Consider the following 26647-nt stretch of genomic DNA (forward strand, 5'->3'; position numbering starts at 1 on the left):
CATTAGTATAACGCAACGTTAACTATTCATGAAAATCGCAAATGAAATGAAATAAATCTATTTGCTCTCAAGCTTAGGCTTTTGTTAACAACACTGTCATCTCAGATTTTAAAAAATATGCTTCTCAACCATAGCAAAACAAGCATTTGTGTAACAGTATTGATAGCCTAGCATAGGATTATGCCTGACATTCAGCATGCAACATTTTCACAAAAACCAGAAAAGCAGTCAAATAAAATAATTTACCTTTGAAGAACTTCAGAGGTTTTCAATGAGGAGACTCTCAGTTAGATAGCAAATGTTCAGTTTTTACAAAAATATTATTTGTGTTGACAAATCGCTCCGTTTTCTTCATCACGTTTGGGTAAGACAAAATACGAAAATTAAGTCATTAAAACGCAAACTTTTTTCCAAATTAACTCCATAATATCGACAGAAACATGGCAACCCGATGTTTAGCGACAATAAATGACTGATTTGTTCCATAAAGTCCATAATTTATGTCCAAATAGCCACTTCAATGATATGCCTATATGCTTTGTTGTTATCTTGTTTAAACGGGAAAGTTTTTTTATCCAAAAATTAAAAGTATCTTGAAGAAGTTAGGTAGGCCAGTTGAGAACAAGTTCTTATTTACAGCTGTGACCTGAGATACAGCAAAGCAGTGTGGCACAAACAACAGCACAGAGTTACACATGGAATAAACAAACGTACAGTCAATAACACAATAGGGGGAAAAAAGTCGTGTTCAGCCCAGTAATCCATCTTCATGAGGCGTGAGCACTTCTTCCAGACAAAAATTTGAAAAGTTCCGTTACAGGTCGTAGAAACAAGTCAAACGACGTATGGAATCATTCTTTAGAATGTTTTTAACATAGAACATCAATAAGCTTCCAGCCGGAGAATTCCTATGTCTAATTCCTATGTCTGAACAGTTTCAACTGTTCTGCCTTATTATTATTCGACCATGCTGGTCATTTATGAACATTTGAACATCTTGGTCATGTTCTGTTATAATCTCTACCCGGCACAGCCAGAAGAGGACTGGCCACCCCACATAGCCCGGTTCCTAGCTAGGTTTCTTCCTAGGTTTTGGCCTTTCTAGGGAGTTTTTCCTAGCCACCGTGCTTTTACACCTGCATTGTTTGCTGTTTGGGGTTTTAGGCAGGGTTTCTGTACAGCACTTTGAGATATCAGCTGATGTACGAAGGGCTATATAAATACATTTGATTTGATTTGATTTGAAGAAAAGCACTGGAACAAGAGCTAACTCTGTTGGGAGCGCGCGTCACGAGCCTGAGACACTCTGCCAGACCACTGACTCAAACAGGTCTCATGAGCCCCTCTTTTATAGTAGAATCCTCAAACCAGTTTCTAAAGACGGTTGACATCTAGTGGAAATGTAGGAAGTGCAACTTGACTCCATAGACACTGTATTCGGTAGGCCAAGCTTTGAAAAACTACAAACCTCAGATATCCCATTTCTTGGTTGGATTTTTTTCAGGTTTTCACCTGCCATGTGAGCTCTGTTATACTCACAGACATCATTAACCAGTTGGATTTAGGGGGCGCTATTTTAATTTTTGGATGAAAAACGTTCCCGTTTTAAACAAGATATTTTGTCACGAAAAGATGCTTGACTATGCATATAATTGACAGCTTTGGAAAGAAGACACTCTGACGTTTCCAAAACTGCAAAGTTTATCTGTGAGTGCCACAGAACTGATGCTGCAGGCGAAACCAAGATGAAACTTCAAACAGGAAATGAGCAAAATTTTTGAGGCGCTGTTTTCCATTGTCTCCTTATATGGCTGTGAATGCGCTCTGAACGAACCTACACGTTCTGCCGTTTCCCCAAGGTGTCTGCAGCATTGTGACGTGTTTGTAGGCATATCATTGGAAGATTGGCCATAAGAGACTACATTTACCAGGTGTCCGCCCGGTGTCCTTTGTCGAAATTGGTGCGTAATCTTCAGCGGCACGCATTTAGCCATGTGATTCAGAGGAGAGAGGAGACTTCCACGAACGATATATCATCGAAGAGATATGTGAAAAACACCTTGAGGATTGATTCTAAACAACGTTTACCATGTTTCAGTCGATATTATGGAGTTAATTTGGAAAAAATTTGGCGTTTTGATGACTGAATTTTCTTTTTTTTATGGTAGCCAAACGTGACGAACAAAACGGAGCGTTTTCTCCTACACAAAGAATCTTTCAGGAAAAACTGAACATTTGCTATCTAACTGACAGTCTCCTCATTGAAAACATCCAAAGTTCTTCAAAGGTAAATGATTTTATTTGAATGCTTTTCTTGTTTTTGTGAAAATGTTGCCCGCTGAATGCTAACGCTAAATGCTACGCTAGCTATCAATACTGTTACACAAATGCTTGTTTTGCTATGGTTGAAAAGCATATTTTGAAAATCTGAGATGACAGTGTTGTTAACAAAAGGCTAAGCTTGAGAGCTAATATATTTATTTCATTTCATTTGCGATTTTCATGAATAGTTAACGTTGTGTTATGCTAATGAGCTTGCGGGATAATTACACTCCTGGATACAGTTTTTTTTTTTTTGTAGCTAAACGTGATGAACAAAACGGAGAGGTGGATCAGGGAATCACCCGCAACGACATTGTTGATATATACAGAGAAAAGAGTCGACCTGAGAATGTAACCCTGTGGTACCCCCATAGAGACTGCCGGACAACAGGCCCTCTGATTTGACACACTGAACTCTGAGAAGTAGTCGGTGAACCAGGCGAGGCAGTCATTTGAGAAACCAAGGCTGTTGAGTCTGCCAATAAGAATACAGTGATTGACAAAGTCAAAAGCCTTGGCCAGGTGCATGAAGACTGCTGCACAGTACTGTCTTTTATCGATGGTGGTTATGATATCATTTAATACCTTGAGCGTGGCTGAGGTGCACCCATGACCAGCTCGGAAACCGGATTGCGCAGCGGAGAAGGTACAGCGGGATTCGAAATGGTCAGTGATCTGTTTACTAACTTGGCTTTCGAAGACTTTAGAAAGGCAGGGCAGGATGGATATAGGTCTGTAACAGTTTGGGTCTAGAGTGTCACTCCCTTTGAAGAGGGGGATGACCGCGGCAGCTTTCCAGTCTTTAGGGATCTCAGGGGTTGGGGTAGCCAGGAGGAAAGCATGGCCAGCCGTAGAGAGATGCTTCTTGAAATTCTCGATTATCGTGGATTTATCGGTGGTGACAGTGTTTCCTAGCCTCAGTGCAGTGGGCAGCTGGGAGGAGGTGCCCTTATTCTCCATGGACTTTACAGTGTCCCAAAAATTTTGGGAGTTGGAGCTACAGGATGCAAATTTTTGTTTGAAAAAGCTAGCCTTTGCTTTCCTGCCTGACTGCAAGTATTGGTTCCTGACTTCCCTGAACAGTTGCATATCTCGGGGACTATTCGATGCTAGTGCAGTCCGGCACAGGATGTTTTTGTGCTGATCAAGGGCAGTCAGGTATGGAGTGAACCAATGGTAATATCTGTTCTTATTTCTACATTTTTTGAAAGGGGCATGCTTATTTAAGATGACGAGGAAATTACTTTTAAAGAACGACCAGGCATCCTCTACCGATGGGATGAGGTCAATATCCTTCCAGGATACCTGGGCCAGATCGATTAGAAAGGCCTGCTCGCAGAAGTGTTTTAGGGAGCGTGTGACAGTGATGAGGGGGAAAGTTTGACTGCGGATCCATAGCACATGCAGGCACTGAGGCTGAGATCCTGATTGAAAACAGCAGAGGTGTAATTGGAGGGCAAGTTGGTCAGGATAATGTCTATGAGGGTGCCCATGTTTATGGATTTAAGGTTGTATGTGGTGGGTTCCTTGATAATTTGTGAGATTGAAATAATCTAAAATATAATTTAAAAAAAACACAAGTAAGATATAAGTTGAAGAAACACAAGAATACAAGTGTCAGAGCCGGTACCTGTATTCAATATGCAGGGATACTGGGGTGGTTGAGGTAGGTTTATACATCAACGTGGCTAGTAGTAGGATAGACATGGAAACAGGTCTGAAATGTGACTGGTAACCAGAATATATAAATACTTATGGTAATATATACATGTAAACTGGATTGATAGTGACCAGTAGCAAGATACAGTTAATACTAATGGTAATGGAAATCAATAATCTATGAACAGCTGTGTAATGGTAGTAATGCATCTAATCAATAATAATTGTGTGGTGTCAGTAATGGGTGTTTTGAGTATTTGCATGTGAGTAAGAGTGACAGTGAAGGTGTGTGTGTGTCTGAGTGGGTAGAGACCTGTGGATGGGCATAGTCAGTGTGGATAGGCTGTGGGAGAGGGAGAGCAGTAAGCTGTTAGCCATTTTAAGTCTTGTGCCCAGGGGATAGAAGCTGGTTACTAGCCTGTTGGTCTGTGCCTTGATGCATTGGTACTGCCTGCCGGATGGGAGCTTGGAGAACAGTCCATGTCTCAGGTGGCTGGAGTCTTTGGCAATTTTCCGGGCCTTTCTCAGACACCACCCGGCATGTACGTCCTGGATGAGTGGGAGCTCCCCCCAGCGATGAGCTGGGCCGTCCGCACCACCCTCTGGCACTTCCTTGCCTTCTCCATGACTGTGTTGGTGGGGGGAGGGGGGGGGGAGTATACATCCCCACGTTTTCTGTATACCATGATCAGCCCCTTGGTCTTGCTGAAGTGTAGAGAGAGGTATCCGATCTCCTCCTTGTAGGCTGTCTCATCGCCGATGGTGATCAGGCCTACCACCACCGTGTTGTCAGCAAACTTGATGATGGAGTTGGAGTTGTGTGTGGCCACACATTCGTGGGTAAACAGGGAGTACAGGAGGGAGCTAAGCACACAGCCCAGGGCAGCCCCATGTTGAGGGTCATAATGGCAGAGGTGTGGTTACCTACTCTCATCACCATCAGGAAGTCCAGGATCCAGTTGCGGAGGGAGGTGTTCAGTCCCAGGGTCCCGAACTTGGCGACTGGCTTGGAGGGCACTATGGTGTTGAACATTGATTGAGCTGTAGTCGATGAACAGCATTCTCACATAGGTATTCCTTTTGTCCAGGTGGGAAAGGGCAGTGTGGAGTGTAATTGAGACAACATCTTCTGTAGACAAGCGGTATGCAAATTGGAGTGGGTTGTCTGGGATGATGGAGTTGATGTGTGCCACAGAAGGAAAGCAAGCTCGCAGAAGGAGAGCACAGGAGAGAGCTCATAGGAGAGCACATAAGGAGAGAGAGAGCGCTCACAGAAGGAGAGTACAGAAGGAGAGAGAGAGAGCTCATAGAAGGAGAGCACATAGGAGGGAGCTCATAGAAGGAGAGCACAGAAGGGGGAGAGCGGGCTCACAAAAGGAGAGCACAGAAGTGGAGAGAGAGCTCACATAAGGAGAGCATAGAACGGAGAGAAAGAGCTCACAGAAGGTGAGCACAGAAGGGGAGAGTGTGCTCACAGAAGGTGAGCACAGAAGGAGAGAGAGCGCTCGCATAAAGAGGGGTTTGGTATGAGCACAGTCCATTCTTCTGGGCAGAATTGACAGGGAGGTGGCACAGAGAGTGGAGGGAAACTGTTTTCCTTCCAAACAGACAAAATTTATACCACTGGCTGAGTCAGAAAACCCCAGAGGCAATGAACGGAGAAACTGACCTCATACTCTGACTGGCCAGAGCCCTACAAGGCTGTCATATACAGAGCAGAACTGTGCTGGAAGCAGAGGCAAACTTAAAGGGGTATTGCACCCAAATGAGAATTGGTTGTTTTCCTCACCTTAGAAGTAATTCAATGTGAATGGGTTATGAATGACTGTCATTTACAATAACACTTTCATTACTATACTGTGGTGGCCATAGAAAACATTCACATTGATTACTCTAAAGCAATAGGTGGTAAGGTGCCCTTGTCTCAGAATGACAACAATACCTTGTAGACTTTTTTTCCCTCTTTTAGACATGTTGCAAATGATGTCTAGACCAATGCCTGCTGACAACATGTTGCCAAATAATTTTAGGTCGGTGAGGAATAGAACTCGGTCATCAGCCTCTGTGGCGCGTCTGGTTTTGGCATGCAATGACCTGCATGGCAAAATTTGAATTCAAGTGATATATAGGTATTCACATAGGACAATTGTTTTCCATATCAAATTGAACATGGAATTTTGAGGAAACCAATACTAACACTTCAATGATTTTTGTTATTTAGTAATAATAGGATCTCTATCCAGTCCTTACCCTGACCTTTTGAGCGTTATATTCCTTAGTGAAGGTACAAGGGAAGAGTAGTTGAAACGGCCTAATTCAGTATTATTCATTCACATTGGGTAAGGTTTCTCAAACTATTTTGTTATCAGCTCCTGTTCTAGATGCGCCTCTACTAAATGTCTACGTTTGATCCCAAGCATATGCTGTGTGTTTTGTGTGTTTGAGTGTTGGAATGCAGAGTGCATCCCAAGGAGTTAAGATTAGGCCGATGAATCATGCTGAAGGAATGAACTTGTCAGGGGGGAGGGAGTGGAGAGATGGTTAAGAAGGAAAAGAGAGAAGAGGGGTGTGAGTCTGTGCGTGTGTCTGTGTGCGTGCGCGTAACTTAACCCTGTCCTTAAGGACGAGACGACTGCTGTCAAATCTGTGTGAACGACCTCTGATGTCTTGCCTCTCAGCAGCTGTCACAGAGGTGTGTGTGTGTGTGTGTGTGTGTGTGTGTGTGTGTGTGTGTGTGTGTGTGTGTGTGTGTGTGTGTGTGTGTGTGTGTGTGTGTGTGTGTGTGTGTGTTTGGGTTGAGAGATGTCAATCTTTGTCCTATCGTGATTATGTACCAATAAAACATTGTGATATACGATGCTATCGCCCCTATTGGAACCCCCCTTAAAAAAATGTATCTAAATGATCGTTTTTTTTTAAACTCCAAAAATGTCAGTTGGGCTACAGTGAGGAAATCGAATGCAACTGGACAAATCTTGATGAAATTTGAGTTTGAAGGTTGGCCTTTGATTCAGGCTAATTGACATCATTTATCAGACGCTTCTAAAGCCATGACATCATTTTCTGGAATTTTCCAAGCTGTATAAAGGCACAGTCAAGTTAGGGTATGTAAACTTCTGACCCACTGGAATTGTGATATAGTGAATTATAAGTGAGATAATCTGTCTGTAAACAATTTTTGGAAAAATTACTTGTCATGTACAAAGTAGATGTTCTAACCGACTTGCCAAAACTATAGTTTGTTAACAAGACATTTGTGGAGTGTTGAAAAACGAGTTAATGACTCCAACCTAAGTGTATGTAAACGTCCGACTTCAACTGTATATGTGATATATTTATATATGCTCTACCGTCTTCAGAACTGGATAATAATTTATGCCTCAGTATAATAAAAAATAATAATATTGTTTTCAAAAAGGAAAGAGAACCACATTTCTGGGATCTTATTATTTCTGCTCATGAAACATGGGACCAACACTATGTTGCGTTTATAGATTTTTTTCAGTGTAGAAAATGTATGGCACTCCTATTCTCAGTATTTTGCCCACTCTCATTCAAGGCTAGAACTACCTATTTTTTTCTAGTATTTCTAATGCTTCTGACCTTGTTGTGCATTTAGATAACAGATCTATTTAACTTTTTGAATGCCTAGTGTTGTTTACTAGGTGTTGTCTAATGAATTTGGGCTGTTCTGTGACCACTCCCTCCTCAATCAGGGGTGATTGGAAAATATTTTGTTCAAAAGAAGACGTTTCATCGTATCTTTGGCCATGCAGCTGAAATGTGCTGAGTTTTTAAGTCGTTGCTTCATTGAACATGCCATATAAATAAATACATTTTAATTAATTATATGAAGAGTCCCTTGATTCTCCTTTCTTTTTGATGACGAATTTACCCCCTTTACCAAATATCTACAAAGACCTATTATTGTGTACCCTAACAGCACTTTCCTTTTTTCTACAAATAATTGTGTTAGTTCTGTCATAAAGCTTTGATTGAGAATAGTCTATGCCTAGGCTTGGGCTATAGACTTCCATTGTCGTTATTCTTTTGAGTCACAACTTTAGCGCAATACCTTCGTAGGCTAGACTATTTGTGAAATAAGCTACTGCTCATTAGGCTTGGGCGGTGCCCAGATTTTCATATCGTCATACCATCCTTCTCTCATCCTGTGATTTATGGTATTACCAGCATTGCACACAAGGGGGCGGAAAATGCAAGAATACCCAATTGTGGCTCTATTACCAGAATGTGAACAAAATTTGCACTAACTAATAGCGAAATCACATAGACGCTATTAGCTAAATGCTAACAAGTGTAAACGAACATAAAGACAGGCAAATCCAACTCATAAAGTCATGCAAGCATAGCGAGTAGCTCCCGAATGTAATTTGTGGTGAGTGGGAAAATTTACAAATGAAATTGAAAGATGATAAAGTGAACTTCTGAAGGAAGAGCAGCATGTGTACTCAGAGCAGAGGAGAGAATAATGGAGGAGGAAGAAAATGCTATTAGGAAGCACATGGAAAGAGTGGCAGCTTGTGCAGAAAACTCATCCAGCTCATGGGTGCCGCACAACACACTCCGCAGTCTCCCTTTGTGCTATTTACAAACAAACACGTGACTGGCTCAACTGTTCTGGAGAACTATGGTAAGCTTCATAATATCAAATAATGTGACCGGTAAAATGAAGAACGCAATCTGCTTTATCTCCTAATGTATTGCACAAATTGACTTTAGGTATTAACTTTAAAGTAGCTACAAATATTCAAATGTATTGAAACATTTCCAATAAATCGTTTTAACAAACTGCCCCGTGGCTTTTTTCAAATACCCCTGTATACAGTACATACGGTATACTGCCCAAGCCAACACGTTCATAACTTTAACTTGTATTAAAGCTTTTATGATAGGTCAGTAGGATAAATGAGGATAGGTTATTGGCCATTTGGTTTTCTTGCTTGCTTGGAGGGATTTACCTGGCCTGCAACTTAATTAAACTTGTCATTTGATTTGTCTATAACCTATTGATGTTGTTTGTTCTCTTTCATTATTAGTCCCCTGGCGTTTTTAGGCAATTCAAATCACTTTTGGGCGAGAAAGCCATGCATAAACCGATGAAGCATAGCCTTCGTTCATATTCATAAAGCCTATTGAATGTTAGAGAGAAGGGAAACGACTAAATGGAAGATAGTTAAGGAGTGTCTGTTATAATAAAAATGAATAGGTTTAGGCTATAGCCTAAAATCCATGCAACCAACAGAAGGAGAGAGAAACAATATATTCTCCGCTCTGTCTGGCCTACATTCCTCTCTTGCATTTTGTATCACATATTTCTTGAAATAGGCTATATCAAGTAGGAATAGGCAAAATTACTCAGAATGACACTTGTGTGCTGCCCTGCTGTGCACTACAATACTCTGTTATTTACTGCAGGGCGTCAGTCAAGTTCAAATAGGTCAAACCATTGTCTGTCATATCACGATGTCGTCACCATTGACGATGATTGACAGCCTATTCATTAGCCTATGCTATCGTAATATTGCTCAACCCTAGTGTCTGTGTGTTTCTTCAACACCATTGTGGCCACATCAACAAGCATTGATCAGTGTACTTACTCAGCATTCAAGATCAGAGCCACTTTGAGAAAAGACAAAGACCAACTCTACTTAACACCAAAGATCAGCAGTGAGCCAGGAGAATTGGGTCAAGGTTTCCCTGATTTTTATCTCCCTGTCTGTCTCATGCTAAAGGAACTTGGCGGTGAATGCAGACCTGCCCGTGCCCTACCTCTGATGTGTCTGCTCAAATCAGATAGGAGATAAAACTCTAATCTAACTCTGGCCTCCTGTACTCCCTGTTTAACCATGACTGCGTGGCCATGCACGCCTCCCAACTCAATCATCAAGTTTGCAGACAACACAACGGTAGTGGGCTTGATTACCAACAGTGACTAGACAACCTACAGGGAGGAGGTGAGGGCACTCGGAGTGTGAGTGAGAGGTTGTTTCCCTGACACCAATGTCAACAAAACAAAGGAGATGATCGTGGAGGTGTACACATCACAGACAAACTGAAATGGTCCACCCACACAGACAGTGTGGTGAAGAAGGCGAAGTCCCGAGGACAGTTAAACGGTCACTCAGACCAGTTCCCGAAAAAAGCCTGTGGACAAACAAACCCGAACAGGCCCGTACTGGTTTGGATTTGAGAGACCCGTTCACATCCAAAAGTAGAAAGAGAGCGAGAAAGAAACCTCCAACTGGGCGCTGCCAGCAGAATCAACAAACGGTATTGGGCAAATTATCCACAGTTACGTGTCCTTAAAAACTGCCTGTAACAAATTCCCCAAAAACTATTTGTTGTGTTTTGATATGTAGCATATTCAAAACTTTATAGCCTGATTTATTGTTTTTTTTACTTTCCTAAAACAATAATTATCCATCTCACGGTTCAGCTGAGATTTGAGCACTGAATGCATCAGGGCATTGTATATTTATATTAGAAAAGTAAATATAAAGGAAGAGAAGCTTAGGCCTATAGCCCTAGGGGCCGAGAGAAAGATGGAGATATGCCTGCAGCATGTTCCTGACAACGTCATGGATTTCTTTATCCTGCCGTTACACCTGAGTGTACAAAACATTAAGGACACCTGCTTTTTCTATGACATGGACTGACCAGGTGAATCCAGATGAGAGCTATGATCCTTTATTGATGTCACTTTTTAAATTCAATTCAATGAGTGTAGATGAAGGTGTCGTGTCTTTGGTATTATTAAATTGAAGACTGTTATTTTATCAAATCAATTCTCTGTAGTTATTATTACGTGATTAAACTAATCATGTAAATGTAATTAATTAGGAAGTCGGGGCACCAAGGAAAATCTTCAGATTACAAAGTTATAATTATCCTAATATAACTTTTCAGATATTTTTTATATCTGATCAATTAGTCTTCTAATTAATTAATTATTCTTGACCTCACGTTAGTCTCATTCCAAACGTCAATTGTTGGTTATCTGCACGAACCCAGTCTTTGCTATGAATCATCCATACATCAATTGTCTTAATCATTTATTTACTAACCAACTAAATAATCACAGAAATGCATTAACAAACAAACAAACAGTAGGTATGGTTACAAGGAAATGATAGGGGATGTGCCCTAGTGGGCTAAACCGGTATGGTGGCTTGGTAGACAAAGGGACTTTGAAGGGCGCGAAAGACAAGACACTACACAGTTGATAATTATAATAATTGAAATGCTAATCCTTTGCACATGAACGCTCACTCATTCGGGAATAATTTCAATCAATATATATATTTACGCTCAGTGTGTCGTCGTGATCTCTGTTGGAATCGTCCTTTTCTGTTGGAAAGTTCATCTGAGATTCTCTGTGTCCCTGGAGTCTTTGGTTAGAATGGATACGTCAGAGTAACATTCAGAAATGTTCTTATAGAATAGGTGTCGGTCTTCGTATTCAGTCGACATAAATTCTAGCTGCAGACTAGTAATCAGTATCGAAGATTTTCTCTTATTCTGTCGGTATCGATAGTCTCAGAGTTTAACAACCATTACAACCTTAGCTTATACTGAAGGTACGCATGGTCTCTACTCAAACCTTAACCCTCTGAGTAATCGAGGTACGCATAGTCTCAAGTGGGCTTCTCTGGGTGAGGGTTTTATTCGGAACAGCAGAAAAGGCTGTCCCATGACGCCAGATCGACGTCTGTGCTCATGGGGGCGGACCAATGACTTAGAATTGTATTTCTGTTTAAAGTTTCACTGTCACATTAACGGTTTAAAATCATTTACATTACATTACATTTAAGTCATTTAGCAGACGCTCTTATCCAGAGCGACTTACAAATTGGTGCATTCACCTTATGACATCCAGTGGAACGGCCACTTTACAATAGTGCATCTAAATCTTTTTAGGGGGGTGAGAAGGATTACTTTATCCTATCCTAGGTATTCCTTAAAGAGGTGGGGTTTCAGGTGTCTCCGGAAGGTGGTGATTGACTCCGCTGTCCTGGCGTCGTGAGGGAGTTTGTTCCACCATTGGGGGGCCAGAGCAGCGAACAGTTTTGACTGGGCTGAGCGGGAACTGTACTTCCTCAGTGGTAGGGAGGCGAGCAGGCCAGAGGTGGATGAACGCAGTGCCCTTGTTTGGGTGTAGGGCCTGATCAGAGCCTGGAGGTACTGAGGTGCCGTTCCCCTCACAGCTCCGTAGGCAAGCACCATAGTCTTGTAGCGGATGCGAGCTTCAACTGGAAGCCAGTGGAGAGAGCGGAGGAGCGGGGTGACGTGAGAGAACTTGGGAAGGTTGAACACCAGACGGGCTGCGGCGTTCTGGATGAGTTGTAGGGGTTTAATGGCACAGGCAGGGAGCCCAGCCAACAGCGAGTTGCAGTAATCCAGACGGGAGATGACAAGTGCCTGGATTAGGACCTGCGCCGCTTCCTGTGTGAGGCAGGGTCGTACTCTGCGGATGTTGTAGAACATGAACCTACAGGAACGGGCCACCGCCTTACATTACACAATTTCAGAAATCGTTTAATCTTTACTCATTAATTTTATACAATAATTAGATGCATGCCTCAGAACGGAGGCTCCTGTATAAACAGAACTAATGTAATGTGGCTGTATTGTCTTTCCTGAGGTCACAATCATAAAACAAAATGGACCGGTCGTAGCTGGATTCTCCACCGACCGTTTACACCTTCTCCAAAACATGGACATTGTTCAGTTTTCAAGTTCTGTGATGTAGAATAAGTTCCTTTGTTCTACTGTGAACAGTCTATATCTATACTGCATGAAGGAGAGAGTCTCCTCCAGGAAATTACAACCTGAGATAAGAGCCTGGGTGAAGGGGGAAGCGAGAGGTGGTGAGAGAGTTGGAGCTTGCTATATCCAAAGAGGGCCACGTCATGACAAAGGGGAGGAGACAGGTTAAAGAATGATTTTTAAGCCTTAAGACAATTGAGACATGGATTGTGTATGAGGGTGAATGGGCAAGATGAAAAATTGAAGCGCCTTTGGATGGGGAATGGTAGTAGGTGCCAGATTCACCAGTTGGTGTCAAGAACTGCAAAGCTGCTGGGTTTATCACGCTCAACAGTTCCTTGTGCGTATCAAGAATGGTTCACCACCCAAAGGACGTTCAGCCAACTTGATGTCTGTGGGAAGCATTAGAGTCAACATGGGCCAGCTTTCGACAGCTTGTAGAGTTCATGTACCAACGAAGCTGTTCTGAGGGTGGAGCGGGGGGGTCCTAATGTTTGGTATACTCAGTGTATATGCATACAGAAGGAGGCTAATTCGTGAATTGTCGGTCAGAATATTTTTATAAAGATGAGCATTATATTGTTAGATTATATGCCTAGGCATCCACTATATGATATTAATATAACAAAAATAAATATAAAGGAAGAGAATTTTAGGCCTATAGACCTAGAGACCGAGAGAAAGGTGGAGATATGCTGGAGGCATGTTCCTGACAACGACATGGATTTCTTTATCCTTGTCAAATAAGCTACTTCAGATATACAGTGCATTCGGAAAGTATTCAGACCCCTTGACCCTTTCCACATTTGTTTTACGTTACAGACTTATTCTAAAATGGATTAAAATGTTAGTTTTTTTGCTCATCACTCTACACACAATACCTCATAATGACAAAGCAAAATCTTTATTTTTTTGTGCAAATGTAATAAAATAAGCTCACATTTACATAAGTATTCAGACACTTTACTCAGTGCTGTGTTGAAGCACCTTTTGTCTTAGATTAGAGCCTTGAATCTTCTTGGGTATGACGCTACAAGCTTGGCACACCTGTATTTGGGGAGTTTCTCACATTCTTCTCTGCAGATCCTCTCAAGCTCTGTTAGGTTAGATGGGGAGCGTCGCTGCACAGCTATTTTCAGGTCTCTCCAGAGATGTTAGATCGGGTTCAAGTCCAGGCTCTGGCTGTGCCACTCATGGACATTCAGAGACTTGTACCGAAGCCACTCCTGCATTGTCTTGACCGTGTGCTTAGGGTCATTGTCCTGTTGGAAGGTGAATCTTTGCCCCAGTCTTAGGTCCTGAGCGCTATGGAGCAGGTTTTCATGAAGGATCTCTCTACTTTGCTCCGTTCATCTTTCCCTTTATCTTGACTAGTCGATCCTGACAGTCTCCCGGTCCCTGCCGCTTAAAAACCTCCCATGCTGCCACCACAATTCTTCACTGTAGGGATGGTGGAAGGTTCCCTCCAGACGTGACGCTTGGCATTCAGGCCAAAGAATTCAATCTTGGTTTCATCAGATTTTGTTTCTCATGGTCTGAGAGTCCTTTAGGTGCCTTTTGGCAAACTACAAGTGGGCTGTCGTGTGCCTCTTTTACTGAGGAGTGGCTTCCGTTTGGCCACTAGCATGAAGGCCTGATCGGTGGAGTGCTACAGAGATGGTTGAGATTCTGAGAGAACTCTGGATCTCTGTCAGTGTAACATAACAAAATGTGGAAAAAACGGGTCTGAATACTTTTCGAATGCACTGTATATGCATACAGAAGGAGGCTATTTCTTCAATTTTCTATAATAAATATTTTTATTAAGATGAGCGTTATATTGTTAGATTAAAGGAGTAACTCTGGTAGGCATAAAACATTCTTTCTCAAGTTCAACTGTTCCTGTCAGTTGGAGTGCTGGTTCACACTGCCTTCATAGGCCTGCAGTAATAATAGCCTTACCACACCAAACCACAAAAGTTTCTTACTTTTGATATTACCCTAATTAAGGCAAATGGTTGTTTATAGGGAAAATAAGAACAGGTTATTATATTTCAGCATTAAATTTTCTTTAATTTCGCCATCTTTGGTTTTTCCTTTTCATTACAGTGGGAACTTAGAGGTCGACCGATTAATCAGAATGGCCAAATTAATTAGGGACGATTTTTCAAGTTTTCATAACGATTGGTAATCGGCATATTTGGACACTGATTATGGCCGATTACATTGCACTCCACGAGGAGACTGCGTGGCAGGCTGACTACCTGTTACGCGGGTGCAGCAAAGAGCCAAGGTAAGTTGCTAGCTAGCATTAAACTTATCTTATAAAACAATCAATCTTAACATAATCACTAGTTTATCTAATTACACATCGTTAATGATATTACTAGTTCATCTTGCTTGTCCTGCGTTGCATATAATCAATGCGGTGCCTGTTAATTTAACATCGAATCACAGCCTACTTCGCCAAACGGGTGATAATTTAACAAGCGCATTCGTGAAAAAAGCACTGTTGCTGCACCAATGTGTACCTAACCATAAATAGCAATGCCTTTCTTTAAAATCAATATACAAGTATATATTTTTAAACCTGCATATTTAGTTAATATTGCCTGCTAACATGAATGTATTTTAACTAGGGAAATTGTGTCACTTCTCTTGCCTTCTGTACAAGCAGAGTCGGGGGATATATGCAGCAGTTTGGGCTGCCTGGCTCGTTGCGAACTGTGTGAAGACCCTTTCTTCCTCACAAAGACCGTAATTAATTTGCCAGAATTATGACATAACATTGAAGGTTGTGCAATGTAACAGCAATATTTTGAATTAGGGATGCAACCCGTTAGATAAAATACGGAATGGTTCCATATTTCACTGAAAGAATAAACGTTTTGTTTTCGATATGATAGTTTCCAGATTTGACCATGTTAGTGACCTAAGGCTCATATTTCTGGGTGTTATTATACTATAAGTCTATGATTTGATATTTGATAGAGCAGTCTGACTGAGCGGTGGTAGGCAGCAGCAGGCTCGTAATCATTCATTCAAAAAGCACTTTCCTGCATTTGCCTGCAGCTTTTCACTGTCCTTCAAGCATTGCGCTGTTTATGACTTCAAGCCTATCAACTCCCGAGATGAGGCTGGCAATACTATAGTGCCTATAAGAACATCCAATAGTCAAAGGTCTATGAAATACAAATGGTATAGAGAGATATAGTCCTATAATTCCTATAATAACTACAACCTAAAACTTCTTACCTGGGAATATTGAAGACTCATGTTCAAAGGATCCACCAGCTTTCATATGTTCTCATGTTCTGAGCAAGGAACTTAAACGTTAGCTTTTTTACATGGCAAGTATTGCACTTTTACTTTCTTCTCCAACACTTTTTTTGTGCATTATTTTAACCAAATTTAACATGTTTCATTATTTATTTGAGACTAAATTGATTTTATTGATGTATTATATTAAGTTAAAATAAGTGTTCATTCAGTATTCTTGTAATTGTCATTATTACACTACGCCAGGGTAGTGGGTTCATTCAGTGTATGCACACATCTGTAAGTCGTAAAAAGCGTTGTCATATATTATATATATATATATATATATATATATATATATATATATATATATATATATATATATATATATATATATATATATATATATATATATATATATATACAGTGCCTTGCGAAAGTATTCGGCCCCCTTGAACTTTGCAACCTTTTGCCACATTTCAGGCTACAAACATAAAGATATAAAACTGTATTTTTTTGTGAAGAATCAACAACAAGTGGGACACAATCATGAAGTGGAACGACATTTATTGGATATTTCAAACTTTTTTAACAAATCAAAAACTGAAAAATTGGGACGTGCAAAAGGTCGGCTTTTTTTGGTCCTCCAATAATCGGTATCGGCGTTGAAAAATGGCTCAAGAATGAAATAAAACAATTGTTGCATATTTAAAGATCTGGCCTATATTGCAGCAATAAAACAAAGGCGAGTGCCTTCAGGCCCACAAATAACAACAATATGCTAATTATATTTAACTTACAAAAGGCCTACTTTTAATGTATCTTTTTCTAAATACAGAGCACAAAATTAAAAAGACAAAAAAAAGACTTAATTTAGCCATCGGAAATGTCTCGACTAAATAAAACATATCACGTTTTGCATATTTATAGAACTGCTTTAGATTCTTGAATAGGCCTACAATAATAATAGTAATAATAATGAGGATATCGAATAATAATGACAAAACAAATGTCAATAAATACGAAAATAAATAAGTTATAAAATTGCATATAAGATGAATAGCGAGTTGCACACAGTTTATTTGGCCGCGCTTTCTTCTCATCTTTTTCCACGACAACATTAAAACATGTCCCTTACAGGGGACACTCCACTTGTCGGCTTCTTTTCACTAAACTCTTTCTCATCTATCTTTTTGTTTTACTTCAGTGAAAAAGGCATCCATCTTCACAATCAATAGTAGCCTAGGCCAAGGCTGCTTTCACTTGTGCTCTCTCTCTACTCAGCAGCAGGCGCATGTGAGGTGAGCAGCTGGAACCAGTTTCAGCTGGACATAAGCTATACGTTTTGTTGAGTTGCAGTTGGCTGACATAACAAGCTCGCACAGTTCTCATCACCTCACACATTAAATGAACAGAGGACGTGTCCAACAGGGTCCAGTCGGTCAATACATTTGAATTGCACATACCTGAGATGTTGCAATTATATCAGACCAGACCCAGGTCTGAAACAAAAGTCAGAATTTAGGACCCGGACCCGCTCGGCTCCTGGGTCGAATCATGGAATTATGTGTCTGTTGGACCCGTGAAGACCTCTATGACCTCAAGCTAATACCAAAAATGTTCATACTTTAGCAATGATAACTTTTTTTGCAAATTACAAGTGGCAACTTCATTATTAGCCGTATATGTATTGCATAAAAAACATTGTACAAAAGAAGATCACCAAATCCATGATTTTAGTTTTTATTCAAAGTATACAGATGCACAACAATAGATCATCAAACCTCCACCAGCCACAACTCAACATCCTAGTATTTCTGACTAGGACATTTTCTGTGCTAGCAGTAACATTAGACTTCCCATCCTATTTATGTTGTGCAATGTGGCAGTCATTCTCGTGTCCTTGGCATAGGTTCGGTTATCAGCCCTAGGCTTCTTCTTGGTATCCCCTGGTCTGATGTTGGCTGGATCTTTGGAGGTCTGTGGTGTAGATGTAGTTATTTTGTCTTAAATGCATATGCCCTTTGACTTCTGGACCGAAAGAAAACATATTTGGTGAAATATTCATTGAATCAAGGAACCTCAATACCTTCCTTACAATAAGTTTCCATTGTTATTTTGCCTTGAGTGAGAAATAGTTTTGTTGTATAGAGAGAGTTCTGATTGCATTCAGAACTCTATTCAAAACTCCATTCAGAACTCCAGGTTAGGGAGACATTTTGAGTTCTGCGTGACTGATCTGTTGTGGTTATAATTCAACAGCAATGAGGATAGAAGGCCAAACATTTAGCAGTTGCATAGCCAACATGGAAATGTGATTCTGGAATAAATAAAAAACAGATTCAACATTGAATCCCCTCTACAGTACTACAGAGATCACCTCTATACACATCAACACTTGGCATTCATGGGTTGCATGTTTGTCTGAATAAACGTTCTGTTAAAAATTCATGCCTGACTGAACGTTCTATTCAATGCAGATATTTCAAAAAGAGGAAAAGGATTTCGTATGCGAACCCTTTGTCATCATTGTGATGTCACCAGAATTTCTGTAGATGCCGTTTTTAAATGTTTATTTCACTTTTATTTAACCAGGAAAAGCCCATTGAGTCCCCGTCTCTTTTTCAAGGGAGACCTGGCCAAGAAGGCAGCAACAATCAATACATTACAAAATTAAAACATACAACAACATGATTCAGCCTAAAAAAAAAGCATTTACACTCCTCTGTAACAGTCGCCCATCAATATTTGAAATTCATTCATAACATATCTAGATGAAGCTTGGATTGTAGATTTATTCCATGCGTCTGGTGCACAAGAGAAGTCTTGCCTAATACCGTGAATGTCCTGGGGACTTTAATTAGTATAACTTTAACTAGCTAACGTTACCATTGCTAGCTATTTTTGACAAACTTTGCCATCTCTCTAAAGAACATTTGACCATATCATAATGATGGCAAAATGGTTTCCTATTAAATTATTTACCTACTTTAGCAATGTCATCATATTTTCAGGCCAACCGCGACATTCAAACGAGGCTACAAAGAAAACTAATGGGACTGTAGCGACTGTGTTGACTTCAAAATCTGGGGTGTGAACTACGTTTCTATTCAAGCGTTGATCGACATGGTAATGGCTCTATAGTATTGGAGAAAAGTTTAAAAAACGGACCCTGCGTTACATCGTGAGGTGTCATGCTGTAACGTACAGCATGCATAAAGCAACTATTTCTGTCTTACAATCTCTCTCCACCAGGTGTAGCACTTCTCTCATCGTTTAAAAACAAGAAATGGACAGTTACGGGGTAAGCGGGGATACCTAGTCATGTTTTGCGTCATCACTGTAAACGATCGAGACTATCAAAAGAGTGTTTACTTCTGAAGATCACTTTAGCGCCGCCCTAAAAACCCGATTCAAGTTCGACACAAACCTTCAAATAGGTATGTAATGGCACTTTATATAAACTCTTTATAGTGTTTTATTTACATTTTAGAGGCGATAAGGTGATAAGTTGGACAGATCGAGTGAAAAAACGTAGTTTTCCCACACGACATCTCTCCTTCTCACTATCACGCATTAGTTTCGCTTCCCCACCCACCATTTTTAAAAAGACCCGAAGGAACTCATTGCCTTCTTGAATCATGCAGAAACTGGCAGCATGAAGGTCTCTGCGTGAATTCTGTTGGAAAGGGGAGAAATGATGCCTTACAATGGTATTGAAATTACAGTTGATCTGGAAGTATTATGTTTTTGGGGAGCTAAAATAAGGTCAATTATACAGAAGGCGATGTACAAAAGTGAGTGAGTTTACGTTACATTGCATGGGCCGAAATTGAACTTTTTTTCCATCCTCTCCGTAGCTAATGGCATCCATGCTTGTTGGCCTTGACCTGGGGTCTAAAGATATCATGTAAACTTGAAAGCAAAACTTAAATATTGTACCTTTTTTTAAGGGGCATGTCTTGGGAACAAATACACGTCCATGCAGGCAAAGGACTGTTCTCACACACTCCTTTACGTAGTGCACTTCCAACCCAATAACAGATGTTTCCCATGATTCTAACCATAGCTTGGACCCAGAGGGGTTGTGATAACTTTATGCCTTTTCATATCTGATTTGGGATATTCTCCTTACCAACTTCTTAAACTTAGCTAACCCTTATCATCAAAGAGGAAACTGTTTCTGGGCCAGTTGGTAAAGGGATACTTTGGGATTTTGGCAATGAAGATGAACTAGTGCATACAATTTTTACAGTATGTCTCTGCATTCAGTATGAAGGAAGCTAATTAGTTTCGGGAGCCAATGCTAACTAGCGTTAAGGCAATGACTGTAAGTCTACGCTGTTACCATCCATTGATTACCAGTCATTGCGCTATAAATTTTAGCATTGACATCCAGTCATTGTGCTAACGCTAGTTAGAAGTTACACTAATTCTAGTTAGTAACTTCAAACTGCACACAGAGACATTGTATCCACGAGTTCATCTGGCTTTGGCTCTTCATTGCCAAAATCCTGAAGGATCCCTTTAAGGGCAGCATACTGTTTGTACAGCTCCATTGACATCTCACCACATAATCAATACGCTACAAATTAAAACTATGATTGGCAAACATTCTTAGTCTATTTTTCTCAAAATAACAAAACAGCAACAGTGACCCCACAACCACCAATCGACTGCTCTGATACATTTAACTCCAGCTCATCTAAATTGGATGTGCCTGTTTTAACTGTGAAGTCCATAGACCGAGGGCCAGGGGATATCCATTTCAACCTAATCCCCTACCTTTCATTGTCTCCCCACAGTACTTTGTCTTGCTGCTGTGTATCTTCCTGCTGGAGATCCTCGCCGGTGTCCTGGCCTACATCTATTACCAGCAGGTAATGAATGACTTGATTCACCACCTGATTCCATCGCCAGTAACACTATCTATACCCAGAGCCTGACCAGAGACAGAAGAGTGTATGTTTGTAAAAAAAACTGAAACCACAACAAGGGAAGGTTCATGGATAATGTCCCAGTCTCTCTCTTTCTCCATCTGTTGCTTTTCTCTCTCTCTCTCTCTCTCTCTCTCCCGCTCTGCTTTCCCATGCCTGCCACCTCTTGTTGTAGCATTTCTGGAGTGCGACGATATCACTAAGATGTGATTCCCACTACTATCCTTCTTACCACTATATACCCCTGCTGTGTAGATGTTCGACCTGCAGGAATGTTATCTTACCAGCTTGGTGTGTGTCATTTGAACTCTCTCTGTGTAATTGTCTCCTCATGTTCCTTTGGCCTTTCACCCTGTTTTCATCTCACTGCTGCAGTGTTTCCCACGCTGTCAACAGGTCAAATAAAAACCTATTCTCTTTCTCTCCCCCCTCCCTCCCCTGTTCATTTATTCCCTTTATCTCTCCTTAACATTCTGACTTGGCTCTACATTCTGTGGTTGTCATAGAAACTGCGAACCAGCTAGATGTAGGCCTATGCTCTTACCCGAGTACCTAAGTATTGCGCTACGGTTATAAATGAATGAAAATGTACTTCCTCTTACCTTTATGTATATAATTTCTTCTTTCCTCAAGAGGAGTTCTTTCTATAATTACAGTTTTAGCTATTCTAGACCTTTTTGATACAGTGGATCATTCTATTAAATCAACAATGAGATACATTACATTCCTTCAAGTGTTATTCTACTGACAGAAGATTCAGTCTTCTGTTTCTATAGTCTGCTGGGAACTGTGGTGTAGTCTGACCAACGTCATGTTTACGGTGTCTGTTCTCTCAAATCCTCTGTGTCGTGTCTTCCTCTGCAGCTCAATGAGGAGCTGAAACAGAACCTGCGGGAGACCATGGTGCAGAAGTACAGGCAGCCAGAGCAGGAGCATGTCACCAAAGCAGTGGACAAGCTGCAGCATGAGGTAAGACAAGACAAGGCAAGACAACATAAGCAGACTTGAGGAGTTTGATTAGGGGTTTTTGGAAATATTAATGTGGGAATTTGTTGATTTTCTCCAATGTGAATTAATAATCAACTTGTTTATGTTTACGTTCATTGTATCTACTGTTATTTACACTGGCACAGTGTAACTCGTCATTATGCAACTTATTTGAACGATGGCCCATTGTTTTGTATACGGATGTGGTTCATGAACTGAATATCATTCAGCTCGTCTTCTGAAACAACTGCAAGGCATTTCACCCTGTTTCAACCTGATGTGAAATGGCCTCTCCTCTCTCTTTTCCGCCAGTTTAAGTGCTGTGGCAGCAACAGCTCATCGGACTGGGGCGAGAGCGTGTGGATCCGCACCAGTGAGGCAGATGGCAGGCTGGTGCCGGATAGCTGCTGTAAAACCCAGACTCTAAACTGCGGCCGCAGGGACCACCCATCAAACATCTACAAGGTGGAGGTGAGTGTCAGATACAGAGAGCAGTCAGTGTTGTTGAGTGTTAGTGTGCATGCAATGCTTAGTGCAAATTCTGCTTGAGTTCAGGTTTGTGTATCCAGATCATAGCTGTGGGAAGTAGTTTGGGGGGTGGGTGTGCTGCAATCTTTTTGGTCAAAAGTCAAAGTATAAATCATTTCTTATTCGTTATATTAAGCAAACCAGACGGCACGATTTCCTAGTTTTTATTTATTTACGGATCGACACGGGCACACTTCAACACTTAGACAATAATTTACTAACAAAGCATTTGTGTTTAGTGAGTCCGCCAGATCAGTGGCAGTACAGATGACCAGGGATGTTCTCTTGATAAGTGCGTGAATTGGACCATTTTCCTGACCTGCTAAGTATTCTAAATGTAACGAGTACTTTTGGGTGTCAGGGAAAATGTATGGAGTAAAAAGGTCATTACTATTTATATTTTGACAACTAAAGAAACTAAAGTACAGATACGTCTTAAGTCGTACTTTAAAGTATTTTTACTTAAGTACTTTACAGCACTGTAATCTGATAATACATGTGGAATATAAAAATACTTGCCTGATATGTTTTCCAGTTTCTTGAAATACTTTGCAAATGCAACTTATTTCTATTTGTAAAAATGTTTTTACATTTTAGTAGATGCTCTCATCCAGAGCAACTTACAGTAGTGAGTGCATACATTTTCATACTTTTATGTACTGGTCACCCGTGGGAACCCACAATCCTAGTGTTGCAATCTCCATGCTCTACCAACTGAGCCACATCATCACAAACCCCTTGCTCATTTACTATATTGTGCATTGTTCTTCTTCATGGTGATTTTTATTTGACCTTTATGGAAAGTCTACAGGTACAAACCTAGATGACCAGCCTATGTACAATACAGTAGTGTATATTTACATTAAGTGGTTTGTAAGGATGGTAAATTAATGCTGCACAAAACATGGTTGTTTTCCATGTTATTTGAAGAAAGAAAGAAAAATATTTTATTTGATGTGGATGTTTGATGCCTTTGGCCATAACTTTGCACCTTTTGATGTATATGTTTGAGTTTTGGTTTTGTTCTTTCTGGATTCCATTAGAATGGCAATTGCAGGGAAAGGGACAGGGCAACAATTATTACAATTCCAACTATTGAATCCTGCAAGATACTGTTCTTAATTATACAACTACCTTTTTTGACAAAGCGGAGATGCTGAAAATATGTTTTTGCCCATGCTTCAGACGTCTATATCGGTCCACTAATACTAATAAAGGCCCAGTGCACTACTTTAGTAAAAAATAATATATATAAAACATATATATTAATAATACAAATATATATATACTTGTATTATTATTATTATTTTTTTTTCTTCAGATTTTTCAGGTTGGTGCTGCATCCCCCTCAGCTCCCCTACTTCACACGGCTATGATGAAAATTGAAAGTCATCTTGAAAGTCTCTCTCTCACTCACACACAATGTGGTCCTATCTTTCCTCTCTCTCCAGGGGGGTTGTATCACTAAACTGGAGAACTTCATTTTGGACCACCTGAAGATCATTGGAGCAGTGGGCGTGGGCATCGCCTGTGTACAGGTGAGCAAAAATAAGCCATTTCACTGTTTACAGCACAAAGATAACCCAAGGTGGCCACCATAAACATGCTTGCCCTGGTCTCTCGAAATTCAGGGGTAATGGTAGAAGTGTAATGGTAGAAGTCTCTTTCTCTCTCCCTCTCTCAGATTGTGGGGATGGTGTTTACTTGCTGTCTATATCGGAGTTTGAAGGCAGAGCCGTACTGAGAGTAGAACACGAAGAGAAGGAATGGGGAGGGGTCTAGTCTCTGCCACCCAATGTCATCATATCCCAGCGACCCCGTTTAGTCATGGGGTCTACCACTGTGCCATGCAAACAGAAGAGGACGATATGTGTAAGGGTCTAGGATGCACTTATGATGGTGTTTCTCAATCCATTCCATGGGGGGACCATTTTGGTTCTAGCCTAGCACTAACTCCCCTGATTCAACAGGGGTTGTATTGGGCTAGAATTCCTAGGGGGTCCCAACTTGGAATGGATAATCAGATTATTTTCAAGACATTACATGCTATCTGATCTACAATGCTCTATATTTTGGTAGTCTGCAACAACAGAGCAGTTGGTATATACTAGTGTGATGTAAAGATCAGTGGACCAAAATGGCCTGTGCATCAGAACAGCTTGTCTTAACATTGCAATAATCATGACTGTGGCTTAATGAGCAAGATCTGACCTCTGGGGCCGATTACCACGGTAACACATTTTCTTTATAGATCAAGTAGCTGATTATACATTCACACACGTCTTTTACTCGGTTTCTTTCTCAACTTTTTAATTGTTGGTTTATTTATTAAAAAAAATGTATTTATCTTTTAATACAAGGGATTTCTCCACTTATGCCAAAGTTGTCGTCAACACTGACTTTCTGTAAAATTGTATCAAACGGACTACTACTGCAAGCCTTTTTCATGTATACTGAACAAAAATATAAATGCAATAATTTCTAAGATTTTTCTGAGTTACAGTTATCGATTTCACATAACTGGGCAGGTGTGCAGCCATGGGTGGCCCTGGGAAGGCATAGGCCCACCCACTTGGGAGCCAGAACCAGCCAATCAGAATGAGTTTTTCCCCACAAAAGGTTTTTATTACAGACAGAAATACTCCAACACCCCTCCCCCCTCTGGCGATCCCACAGGTGAAGAAGCCAAATGCGGAGGTCCTCGGCTGGCGTGGTTACACGTGGTCTGTGGTTGTGAGGCCTGTCGGACGTACTGCCATATTTTCTAAAACAATGTTGGCGGAGGCATATGGTAGAGAAATTAACATTAAATTATCTGGCAACAGCTCTTGTGGACATTCCTGCAGTCAGCATGCCAATTGTACACTCCCTCAAAACTTGAGACAACTGTGACATTGTGTTGTGTGACAAAACGGCCTTCTATTGTCCCCAGCACAAGGTGCACCTGTGTAATGATCATGCTGTTTAATCAGCTTCTTGATATGCTACACCTGTCAGGTGGATGTATTATCTTGGTAAAGGAGAAATGCTCACAAACTGGGATGTAAACGAATTTGTGCACAAGATTTGAGAGAAAGAAACTTTTTGTGCATATGGAAATTTTCTGGGATCTTTTATTTCAGCTCATGAAACATGGGACCAACACATTACATGTTGCGTTTATATTTTTGTTTAATATATATTCTGATTGTGTGCCTTTTTGTAGATTTTTTTTAAAATGACGTTTTGCTTTTATTCAAACCATAAATGTTATTTTATTGTGTATTTAACAGACCAGTAGGATGACTTGATTATATGTCAAATGTGCCCCAAAGACGCAAAAAAACTAATCAAACTGCTGTATTGCTGTATCAGTGTTCTACTATACATGGAGGTATTTAGCTGAAATAAACACAATTTAACCTGTTTTACTATGTTTTCTGGTAAATTCACAAGGTGTAGGTAGCTCTGGTAAAAAAGTCAAAAAGTCCAACTTTTATATATATACATACATACATACATACAGTGGGGAGAACAAGGTTTTGATACACTGCCGATTTTGCAGGTTTTCCTACTTACAAAGCATGTAGAGGTCTGTAATTTTTATTATAGGTACACTTCAACTGTGAGTGACAGAATCTAAAACAAAAATCCAGAAAATCACATTGTATGATTTTTAAGTAATTAATTTGCATTTTATTGCATGACATAAGTATTTGATACATCAGAAAAGCATAGCTTAATATTTGGTACAGAAACCTGTGTTTGCAATTACAGAGATCATACGTTTCCTGTAGTTCTTGACCAGGTGTGCACACACTGCAGCAGGGATTTTGGCCCACTCCTCCATACAGACCTTCTCCAAGAAGGCATATCAGCCTTCTTTTAGTTGAACCACTTGCCCTAATATCAATAAGCTCATGTACTGTAACTGCATTGTGTTTGTGTATTATTTGGCATTTAGGCCATGTCCCTCTTGTCTCCTCTGACAAGAGGAGAACTGACATGGAAACGTACGTTGAGATGACGGCTGTATTACAAGTTGTTGACTTTTTAACACAGCCTGAGGGTCTCTGTAATGAACTCAGCAGCAGCCCAAAAAGCAATCACTCTTTCCAAACACCAGGAGGCAGCACTTGCCAGATAATTATCCTGGTATTCACATTTTTATCCTCTTGCTTTGTCCCTTGTGAGGCAAAATCTGATGAAAA

The 26647-nt window shown here is 40.5% G+C and overlaps 1 protein-coding gene across 1 annotated transcript in view; it reads left to right on the top strand.

The window, feature by feature from the left end:
• The window catches only part of LOC118393653 (CD151 antigen-like), a 47132-nt gene extending 21268 nt beyond the window's left edge, over window positions 1-25864 (top strand). Inside the window, exons 4-8 of the mRNA XM_035786550.2 lie at window positions 20811-20885; window positions 21807-21911; window positions 22242-22400; window positions 23909-23995; window positions 24142-25864. Coding sequence (XP_035642443.1) covers window positions 20811-20885; window positions 21807-21911; window positions 22242-22400; window positions 23909-23995; window positions 24142-24201 — 486 coding nt within the window. The 3' untranslated portion in view covers window positions 24202-25864. The remainder of the gene's footprint in view (window positions 1-20810; window positions 20886-21806; window positions 21912-22241; window positions 22401-23908; window positions 23996-24141) is intronic.
• Window positions 25865-26647: the final 783 nt, after the last annotated feature.

The sequence above is a fragment of the Oncorhynchus keta genome, chromosome 14, assembly GCF_023373465.1.
Source record: "Oncorhynchus keta strain PuntledgeMale-10-30-2019 chromosome 14, Oket_V2, whole genome shotgun sequence".
NCBI classification, from domain to species: Eukaryota; Metazoa; Chordata; class Actinopteri; order Salmoniformes; family Salmonidae; genus Oncorhynchus; species Oncorhynchus keta.